At 40.5% G+C, this 11,752-nt stretch overlaps 1 protein-coding gene across 1 annotated transcript; it reads right to left on the minus strand.

The window, feature by feature from the left end:
* Positions 1-282: 282 nt before the first annotated feature.
* Positions 283-9,670, minus strand: TMED2 (transmembrane p24 trafficking protein 2). Its single transcript, XM_060027918.1, has 4 exons — positions 9,390-9,670; positions 7,763-7,955; positions 4,856-4,963; positions 283-1,815 (listed from the first exon to the last, which is right to left on the minus strand). The coding sequence occupies exons 1-4, from the start codon at positions 9,567-9,569 to the stop codon at positions 1,691-1,693; spliced, it is 606 nt and encodes a 201-aa protein (XP_059883901.1). The 5' UTR covers positions 9,570-9,670; the 3' UTR covers positions 283-1,690.
* Between the last annotated feature and the right edge of the window lie 2,082 nt (positions 9,671-11,752).

Raw genomic sequence — 11,752 nt, forward strand, 5'->3', positions numbered from 1 at the left:
TCCACAAACCAGATGGTTGAGTGAAAATAACTCAAACTTTTTTTCCAATGAAAAAAATACTTAAGATGTTAATAACACTCACCCATCAAAGGAATCACACGGGGAAACCTAAAATTGGTTCCTATTCACTATCCTCAAGTTTACAGACATAAAAAGTAACATATTTATAACAGGCATCATTACTCAGAAAACATGACATGTCTCATTTCAAATATGATTAGCAAGTTGGTATTTAACAAATATGAATTAATCGTTAATATATAAAACACAGAATACCAAGACTGTTTTTAAAAAGAATTGTTTATTTACTGGACCTGGGGCAGATTAGATACACAACCAATTTTAAATGTACATCTTTTAACTCAATTTTGAAGTGTTTTCACACACACACGCACACAAATTGGCATGCAACAGTTGTCCTAAGGTAAAACACAGTCACCTTAAACTGTTGCAAGTATTTTCACCCAAGGTTGAAAAATTGTTTATCCTGAACATGAAAACCTGTAACAAATTTAAATTAATTATATAAAACTCGTTACTTGTAGTTTTCCCCTTGCAAAGATCCAAAACAAATGTACAAGTAATCAATATACATCAGTCACAACATAATCCTGGATCATCCCCACACCAAAACTAGATGCTCCTTTAATTTTAAACCCATCATCAGAGGCCAAGAGAAAGTCATTTCGTTTTATACAAAATTCACATGTGCCAAAAAAAGAAAGACCCAAGAAAAACAAAAACAAACACCCTAGTACTGACAGTAATGCTCAGTACACTAATTAAACAGTGGCCAAAATGCCACCGATCAAAAATAAAATAGTGGCTGTATATCACTGCAAAGAAATCCAAGAGGCTTTTAACCCTTTGGCTTCACAAATCCAGATTTTTCCAATTATGTGAATGCATACCTCCTCCGTGCCAAGAGTAGAGAAAGTGGATGTGCCAGCATAGAAAGAAAAAGAACCACCGTTCGCTGCAACACCCAGAGAATTGGCTTTAATAGACTTCTTACAAGGTTAGGCAGAAACCAAAAAATGGTTATTAGCTGCTTGTGTCAACAATTTTAAGTGGAGGTGATTGAGTTCTAAGCAAAGTAAAACTTTAAAGGGGAAAAAGGTTGTTGGTTTAAGTCTTATCTTTAAAGCAAAAACAAGACAGACAAAGTATAAAAGTACCAACCTGGTAGCATCCTCTAGTCACAGAGCTCTGCCATTAGGCTGGATAGAACATGTCAAGATTCAGATTGTTGTTTCTGATAAGGACTCAACAACAAAATGAACCTTTAATGACTTGAACTGCAGGATAAGGGATCCCAAGAATGCAGTCCTTTTTAGTAAAGTACTATCAGTAAAGTACTATCCTGAACAAACTGCATTTTACTATGAAAACAAAAGGAAAGAAGATATAATAAGGACTATACACCTAATTCCACTTACAGTGTTTGAGTTCTGGAAGGACCTGTATATGGAGAAAGAACTGAAATATGAAATCATGCCAATCACATGTCAAATTTTCACTGTAACTTTCCTAAAAAAGTGTTTTCCCCCAATATCTATTAATCACAAAGAAACAGAAGCTGTGAATGTACAGTTTAGAAAATAAAAACATAGAAACTAATGACATTATTATGACCAAGATGTCTGGTAAACAGTGAATTATGAGTTTCAGATCATCAGGAAAAGGCTTTTTAAACAACCCTCCGGACTTCAAAAAATCTCTTCAGGTAGTAGATCTGTCCCAATGTCATGGCAACTAGAACAAGAGCTTCAAAGAAGGACCAAAGGACCACTCTGCTGTTTGTGTTGTCATTGACTGTTGAGGACAAACAAACAAACAAAATTTAACAAAAAGAAAGAAAGAAAAAAAAAAAACAGCATAGGCATCATAAATTATCCCCTATTCTTAACTCCATGTGAGAGTAATACTTCACACAACACTCACAATACTCTAAATACCTCTGTCTTTTGTCCCCAAGCAACTTAACGAACTTAGAAGCAGAGAACTTTAGATCTAGATGAGACCTTAAAGATTCATGGAGTTCAGTCAAGCCCAATCTGATAATGCATGAGAAAAGAGAGGACAAGTGACCTGCCTAAGGTCACAGTCTAGGGTTAAAACCCAATCCAACACATTAGAAAGTCCCTGCATTACAATCCTTTTTGCTGAATCAGAAAATTGACTTAAAAAAAAAATCAAGAGATTATTTCAAGATCACAGAGTTAACCAAAAAGCACTACCTACCAAGTCAAAATGTGTCAGTCTAAGTGCCTTTCTCTTTAAGCATTTATCCAATAAATATTTACTGAGCACTATGTACAGTACTTAGCATCTGCTCTAGATGGTGAGGTTTCTCAGTTTCATGGACCAGTACTGGCAGCTACTACTAGACAAACCTGTACTAGTCTCATGATTTACCCCATTTTTAAGCTAAGAATTTGATCATCAAAGGAACAGCCGTGACTATATTATTTTATTCCACTCAATTTATATCACATTCTTTCAACTTCCTGATCAAATTCCTTAACTTTTTAAAAGCACTGGGTAGTTTCTGATTTTTCTGCAAATGGCCAATACTAAAAACAATAATAATGAGCAATACAGTAATATAGATGAAAAACTGTTCTATTTTTAGATGTATGTATACCATTTATTAAAAGATAAACTAGAATTGCAATAAATACTGGACTGATGATCACTCAAAAAGAAGTGAAAAGCAATTAAATGTTTCCAGAAAGATAACTTGTAGTTATTCAAAACAGTGGGTTTTTTCCCAGACTAAAAACAGACACATGCCCAAGAACATTAACTAGAACTCTAAAAACCACCAACACTTACATTTTAGTGCTAATTCCATGGCATGAAGTTTATTTCTGCTGCAAACTTAGTAACCAATTTCTAGCATAACTGAATGACTAGCATCTTAAAATTTTTGTCTAAAAGGGGAATGGCTGAGTAAACACTTCAAAATATTAAGCAACCACATAAAAAGAAGTGTTTATCTCTCCATTCACTTATAGAAAAATGCATCTTTAAGCTTAAATAGAACACACTGAAGCATACTAACATAGGAAAGTAACCATCTAGGAAAATGTGTGTATATAAGACGCTGTTCTCTTGCCATTCACACATTAGCCTGACCTAAAAGCAACACAGAGCTATTACAATACCGTAGTGTAAAAAAAAGTCTCATTAGAGCCATCTCTGAGAAGCCAGTGTTATAGGAAGATGTACAAATAGCAAACAACATTGTGGGAACTATTTGATTTGTGAAATTAAACTGAATGTCTAAAATTCTACTTTCTTTGTGAAACAAATACAAGAGTATCTCCATTCAAGTTAACGACAAGAGAATAGGTTGGATGTCCCCATAGACTGGAAGACTGGTGCTTCCTCTGGCTGCTGTGTTCCCAAGAACCTCCTATTTCCTTAAAGCCACCTGGCCTGAACTACTTAAACTACAAAGCAGTGAAAACTCTGAGTCCTCACACTTTGTTCACTGCCCTTCTCATCCCAGAATGGGCTGGCCCCCACCTGGGAGCAAAATAACCAACAGGTAAGGGAGAGAAGGTAGGGATTCCAGAGGGTGAGGAGATCAAGAGTGCAGGCAAGGAGAAGGAATCATGGTGGAAGAGGCAAGAGAGTATGCATAAAAGCCTTGGTCCATCTCAGGCCCCATTCCATCCCAAAAAAGGGAGAACAGAGGCACTTCTCCAGTCTGTTACATTTACTCATTATTCTCCCAAGGACAGGTGAAGTCTGCACTCTAGGTCTTAAAGGGGCCTTTCCATCAGCAGCAAGAATAGTTGTAAGAGGGTGGGAAGAACAGAATCACATCTTGAAGAAATTCAACCTGTTCTTATCTATTTGAGTCGCTCTTCTCTCCACTCCCTACCCCAACTTCAAAGCAAAGATTCCAGACATAAGCCACTTTACATTTACAGACGAGCGTGCTCCCAGTGAGGTCTATCCCCAAGGACAACATGGAGGATGAAGATACTGAATGGGTGCGGACCTGGATCTAAAATATGGTCATCTGGTCTGTGGGTCAATATGGTACCTCTTAATTTTAAATGCAAAACCAACATAATTAATGCTACATCCTGGGCTAAAACAGGCTTTTGCAACCTAAGATGCGATTCCAGTTATCAATGTTTCTGAAGACTAATACATTCTCAATTCCCAGTTTACAAACTTGGGAGCCCAAACTGATCTTCACCTGGTGAGTACCTCTATTCATGGTTTAATGCTTTCTATTTTAACTAGACTAAACATTAGGTTTTAGAAAAACAGCTAAGCCTCAGCATATAACATTTACCACACTGGCACAAAAGTTTCAGATGTGTGATTTAAAACCAATGCAATACCACAGGGAACTCTGTTCAATGTTATGTGGCAGCCTGGATGGGAGGGGAGTCTGGGGGAGAATGGATACATGTATATGTATGGCTGAGTCGCTTTGCTGTGCACCTGACACTATCACAACTTTGTTAATCGGCTATACTCCAATAGAAAATAAAAAGTTAAAAAAAAAAGCAATATCCATTTTTCAGTGTTTTTCCCTTCTGCTTTACGAAAACCATTAGCTTACTCCCTAGCTGACCATACATTTTTTTAAACTAAGGTCTGGTTCAGAATGAACGTCCCAATAATAAACTAGTCTAGTACAAAGTTCTACAAAGAAACATGTATACTCAAAAAATATCTTTGCATAGATGTTTTTTTAAGTCAATATTTTAGTATGTTTATGTTTGCAAAATTTCCAAATGAGGAAAATACAAGCAAGCTCTTGGGTAATACACCATCACCAATTCACGGCCCCCAGACACAGCCCCCAGTCAAATCATTAACTTACTTGCTCTGTGTATTCTCTCCCGAACTTCCATGTATTCCTGTTCATGCTTTACAGCTGTCATTGCCACTGCGAGCTCATTAATCATTTCTTCTAGCTTGTTCTGGTGAGCTACAAACGGATTTGAAAACAGATTAGCACATACTTGGCAATCTCTTTCTGAAAAATACTTATAAAGCAGTAAAAAAAAAAAAAAAAATTCCTCCAGAGAAGGCATACAAAAGAAGCTATTTTTTTTTAACTTTTTAAAATTTATTTATTTTATTTTATTTTTGGCTGCGTTGGGTCTTTGTTGCTGCACGCAGGCTTTCTCTAGTTGCAGCGAACGGGGGCTACTCTTCGTTGCGGTGCACGGGCTTCTCATTGTGGTGGCCTCTCCTGTTGCGGAGCACGGGCTCTAGGTGCGCAGGCCTCAGCAGTCGTGGCACACGGACTCAGTAGTTGTGGCTCGCGGGCTCTACAGCACAGGCTCAGTAGTTGTGGCGCACGGGCTTAACTGCTCCACGGCATGTGGGATCTTCCCAGATCAGGGCTCAAACCCGTGTCTCCTCCACTGGCAGGCAGATTCTTAACCACTGTGCCACCAGGGAAGCCCCAAAAGAAGCTATTTTTAAGAAATGGCTCAGACATCATTTTGGACCACTGATGACAATTTAATTCTCAACGCATTTTTTCAAGTTCATTCCCAGTAGAGAAACCCTTTTCAGAGTAGGAAACATACTATACAACGTTTACTAACTAAAGGACTACAACCCTAAGAAATGTCTTCCAAGGAATTCCTAAGTTAAGTTCACTAAACTCACTGCTAACCAGCTAACCATAGTGGAGAAAATAAAAAGACTGGTGGGGGGGGTGGGGAGGAGGTGCCACAAAACATAAAATAAACAAAACCCTAATAATAATCCTATAAATAATGATATTTAAACTAAATCAAAATCTACTCTTAAAAAATCATATAACTCTAATGTTAATTTAGGAGTAGTATCAAAACTGACTTTTAATCTTTATGAAGCTGAGCAGAGAAAAACATGAAGATGTTTTGAGGAAAATCCACACCAACTCAACATTCTTCTATTACAGTCAAAGCAATAATTTCACTACCGTGGGAAACAGCAGGCACTGCAAGTGAAGAAACAAGCTCTCAGCCACGCAAGGTTTAAAAGCAGGTATTCTCTTTAGCAAGGTAAACTAACAGTTCTGAAAAATAAGTGTATGCTTCTACGTAATGCTGTATTATGACAATGAACAAACAGGTATGAAAAAAATATACCACAAGGGAAGACTGCATCGGAGGGGTTTCTTCAGGACTGCCCAAGATTGGGCCTCATCTTGAATTCCAAGATAATTCCACAGATAATCCTACATTTCTTAAGAGAAACCAAGAGCCTCTACCATTTTAAGGTAGTTGGGCTGGAATCACAAATGATCCCTCACTAGCTTCATGTGAAAAGCCCAGGCACTAGGTGGAACCTTTAGAGAAGGGTTTCTCAGGAGAAGCACTATGGACATTCTGTACCACATAATTCTTTGTGGTGGGAAGCTGTCCAATGCATTGTACAACCACCAACCCAGCCATGAGAATCAAAAATGTTTCCAGATACTGCCGAATGTCCCCTGGGGGGCAAAAATCATCCTAACCTGAGAACCACTGCTTTAGAGGAAAGCTTGATTTTATAGCTGCCATTCACTGATATTAACAAGCAAAAGCGAGCATTTTAAATATCGTGTTAAAAGATTTAAGAAGAGTATTCACATTCATCAGCCAACATTTTCTGACTATTTAGAAAGGACTAATTTCCAGAAAATGAACAAAGTCAAAGCCCTTCAAAACTCCTGATTCTCCTTGAGAATTAGCCAAGTCCTGAACTGCAAATGACCCTGGAAAGCAAGCACAGAAATTTCTTAGTAGTATGATTCTCTAAATTCTATAGATTTCAACACCTAAAAACAGTTCACCTTCTTTATGTAAATACTCTACTAAGTGCTCACTATCTAGGGCAAATGATATCACATTAATACTATGAAGTACTATTAAAACTACTACTACTACTACTAGTTTCCAAAAATCCTGAAATGTACTGTGCCCAAAAAAAAAAAAATCCTTACATGCTGGTTCCTGGTAAGCAATTTATCCAGAAGAATCAATTTAGGGTTCACTGCTGGTCAGTTGAGGAATAAAAATTAATCCAACTGCAACATATGTCTGACAAAGCTTTTGTCACCTTACCTAGACATGGCTCCTAGAACTACATTTCACATCTAACCAAGTTTCAAATGACCTAACCTGTATCTCCTGTAACCAAATAGAAAACCACCAAAAAACAACCACTCTAAAACTCTAAATTAGCTGTAGGGTTTTTTTTTTAACTAAGAGAAAAAACACTCTCATGCTAACAAACTGAGGTTAGACAGAAGGAAAGCAGAAATTAGACAGTAGCCAACAAAAATATGCAGAAAGACAGGATGCTGTCAAAAATCAATCCACATACCATCCCAGGTATCTCCACCACCTGAAGAAAAGTATAAGATATAAACACACACATACAAAAAGTTTAGCTAAACTAGTCATGTATACAAATGAGCAACTAAAAATGTGTATACCAGAATAAGCAAATTAACAGAACAAACAACCTAAGACACATGTAACCTACATGCTTATAAGAGCACAAGTGACTAAGCTGCCTGAAATAGCAATTGTAAAGAAGTAAAATATAAACATGAACCTCCAATAACTTCTTCTTGTTAATTAGGAGATTTCGATAAATAAAAAGCATATTTCACAAAAGGTTTTTGGTCATAAATACAGTCAGAGAACCTAAAATATCAAACACTCCACTCAGGTGCATAAAATGTACAGAATTAATATTAACTCTTAGAATGTGTTATCAATCTTCTGAATGTTCATCTCACCTTCTGTTTCCATGTCTTGTCCTTTGGGGGCCTCCCCAATATCAATGGTGAACATCACTATCTTTGGAGTCATGGTGGACATCCTATTGCTAAAACAAAACTTGTATGTTCCATCCATGTGAGCAGCAAATGTGTATTTCCCACTGGACTCCCGGTCTCCTTTATAAATTCCTTTATTATCAGGCCCTGTAATCTGGAAGCAGGAGAGAAACGCGTGAGATAGCTCAAAAGATTTAAAATCGTAAGTGATGTCTGTTGGCAATAGAACATTCTCTAAGAAAATGTAACCTGCCGTTGGCTCCACTTCAGTTACTGACAGTAACCTCTTTGGGCTGCAGTTCTCCCATTTAAGAAACAAGGCTCTCCGAACGCCTTTCAACTCTACATTTGTTTATGTGACAACATTTGTCTTATTTGTCCAACTTAAACGTAAACCCCTCAGAAACACACCATACACTTGTCTTCAAGTGGCCCAACACCACCAACAAACAGGCAAATATGTAGCTGTTAATATCAAAACCAGAAAAAAAGAAATCTCTTTAAAACTAAGAATTTTGAGCAAGCTACACATCTAGGTTTTCCTGATTGATCTGCCGGTAAAGGAAACTGCTTCATCTGAGATGCCTAAAGGCCTAAGGGAAAGGACTAGGTTGGAAATTGGGAGCCCCATGTTCTCACCCCAGTGTGTTACCCCACTGTTAGGCCTTGCTCAAGTCAGTTCCTCTTATGAAGCCCATGCCACCTGTAAAACTTGCAGACTGAAATAGTTGATGTCTTAAGATCTTAGCTAATTTTAACAGTCATTCCTTCCGTCATCTCCTTATTTCTGGACTTCACTTGTTTTGTGCGATTTATGTCCCACTCAGTTGATGGTCACTGTCAGATGGAAAATCCTTAGACCCAATTAATCATACTAATAGTTGAATTTAAATAGTAATTACATCTGGTTTCCTAAAAAGAAAGTCAGAAGCGAGTCATTCCCTGAACTTAAAAATAGACACAGGAGAAATTTTAGGGACTGCTAGTTTCTTAAAATAATTTTCCGTTTTCTCCAGATACTACGCTGCAGTCACTTCTAAACTGCATGACCCAACTCCACTCTCCTAGTCATGAGATGGCTAAACGAGGTATCCGAAGGTTTGTGTGAGAACGAGTTAAGTCGGGTGAAAAAATAAAGGCAAACACAACGTGAACCTGCCTAGCACTCCTCCATAGCTTCCGATTTACTTTTTCAGAAGTTTCCATGCCACGTCTCAACTTTAATTTGCGCTATGAAGGGAAGCATCGAGACCTGCCACTAACTAAACGCGACTGTGAAACGCCTCCTGGGCCCGGAGCTGACACGCGGCGCCTGGTCGACAAAGCTCGGCGAGAGGTTCCAAGGGGAACACGCCGTTCAAGCTGAGAATCCAAAGCAACCACGCAACGGCTCCGTATCCCGAGCGGAGCCCGGAATCCGGGCGGGCGCGGGGAAAGGGACCGTTAGGGGGTCACCGGGTGGCGGCTCGGGCCCCTCCCAGTACTCGGACAGCGGCCTCCGTGTCCCGCTCCCCCCGCGGGCCCCGGGTGCCGACAACCCCCGAGCGGCCGCGCGACCCCGCCTTGGCCGCGGGCAACGCGCCCGCACCTCCACGTCGATGTCCAGGAAGCCGCCCTCGGCCACCTCGAAGATGAGGCCCATCTTGGTGCCCGAGGTGACCCGCTCGAAGAAGCACTCCTCGGCATGCGCGTCGATGCTGACGAAGTAACCCGAGGCCGTGGCCAGGAGGGCGGCCAGGAGCACCAGCAGCTCAGCGAGCGTCACCATGGTGGGGCTGGGGCCGAAGCCAGGACCGGGACTGCGGCCTCCAGAGCCGCCGTCACCGCTGCCACCGCTGTCGTCTCAGCCGCCGCCACCTCAGCTCCGCCCCTTCCGGCTGCGCCACCCGAGGGGGCTGATGCGGGCGCCGTGGATTGGTGGGCGCCAGTTGCTGCCACGTAACGGACGCACGGCGGCCGCCGAGGGACAAGGCAGCTCTGCGCTGCCCGAGCCTGGACGGTGGCTCCGAAGGACCAGAAACCATCGTCCGTATCCCTATCCCCGTTCGCGTACAGCCTAAGTTTCCGTGAAGCACACTAGAAAGCGGTAGTATCAAGAAACCTCTTCCGCCCCATGCACTACCTTTTTAGGATTATCCACAAAGACGGCGAAAGATTTGGAGGCAGCAATAGAAGTGGAAGGAGGAATGGGGCTGAAGCCAAGGACTTGAGATTTTATGTTAGCCTCCCCTCACCTCTCAACAACCGACTGGGGAAGGATGGGGACGGGTATAGACTGGGAAGGGGCACGAGGAAACCTACTGCGATGTTGGAAATGTTTTATATCGCCACCTAAATGATGGGTACATGAGTGTTTACGTACGCTTTTTTTAAAACTCAGGAAGCTGTATACTTAAGAGTAATGCTCCGTATTTTACTGTATGTATATAATACAACTACAAAAAAACTTTACCTTGTCTACATCCTCCAAAGTTAGAAGTCTCTCACCTCCCCAAAGTCTTGCTGACACCCCTTTAGCTCTTGCCAGCTACTAAGACAATTTTTTTCCAGTCTTTGCCTCCTGGCATACTCCTACTCATCCCTCAAAACCCAACTCAGATGGCCTCTCCAGACCTCCTTCTGCCAAATACTAGACGCCTTCCTCTGTGTTTACAAGGCAGATTTGTGCCTACTGAGTTATCGTTATTTACCAGTCTGTGTCACTCATGAGGCACTAGTCCTGGCATGTCTGTACTATGCTCTTAGGCTGTAGCATAGGGCCACAAAAAACCTCACTCATGACATGTTAGCTGACATATCAAGTTCACTGAACTGGCCTGAAGATGAGATATGGATTGTTACTCCAGTGTTGCACATAGCTGTGTGACCTTAATTATGTTTCATCACCTCTCTGAACCTTAATTTCCCTATCTATAAAAAATGTGCCACCACATTCTTTGCTTATCTGGTAAAGTTATCATGAGGATCCGGTGACGCTATGTACATAAATGTGCTGTGCAAGTTTGAGGGATTATTTCTTCAAAGGCTATCAGGCAATAGGGGGCAGTAGTGGCCCAGTATCCAGTTTCCCACTCAGGTGTCAATAAACAGGTGCAGCTTGGGTGATGGAAGGTTCCTGGCTGTGACAATGTGTTAGTGAACTCAGAGTTCTAGTAATGGTCCCCTGATTCCCCACCTTGCAAAAGGCCCTGCTTTTCCTGGCAGGTCAATTCCATAATGTTACCCTGGCAGCCTTCACTGGAGGGAGGCTCAGCCCAGAGCTTGCTTCTCCAGCCTCACCAGCCCATTTAGAAGCCACTATTTCCCTATAGTAAATCTCTTTCTGCTTGTACCTTAAGAGGTTTCCTATTAAAGTGAAATAAACTGACAAATATAGCCTTTTTTACTTCCCAAGCAACCCAACTCTGTAGAAAAGTACCAAGAACAATTCTGTTTTTATCTGGATGTTAAATGTTCATTTTCATTTTCAAACTGATTAAATAACATACTAACTCCACTTGTCAGGGATTTAAAATGTGGACACTTAGCATCTCAGTGGACCACAGTGAATTGTATATTATGGGGGTTTTATTATGTAAGTCATGGGACCCAAATCCAAATGCCTTCAGGGATCAGGCAGTTTATATGAGATGGCATCAGCTTAAGGCAATAGGGAGTAGGGAGGAGTGTGGCAAACTGAAGCATAGATGCTGTCTCTAAATACATTCAACTCCAATTGTTGAAAACATGGTGGTGGCCAAACCAAAGATGCAGCCAGAAGTCATCTATAAATTTATATGTTATATTATAAAAGTAATGGTGCTATCAAAAATTGGAAAAGAGGCGAAAGTAACTCTAATCACAAAACTATAAAATCTATCAACTACATGGTATATTTTCTTCTTTGCCCAGGTTTTTCTTTTTAGCACCCTTGTCATAATTACTCATCAAGTATCTTTCAACAATATTTCA

Source organism: Delphinus delphis, chromosome 13 (assembly GCF_949987515.2).
Source record: "Delphinus delphis chromosome 13, mDelDel1.2, whole genome shotgun sequence".
Classification (NCBI taxonomy): Eukaryota; Metazoa; Chordata; class Mammalia; order Artiodactyla; family Delphinidae; genus Delphinus; species Delphinus delphis.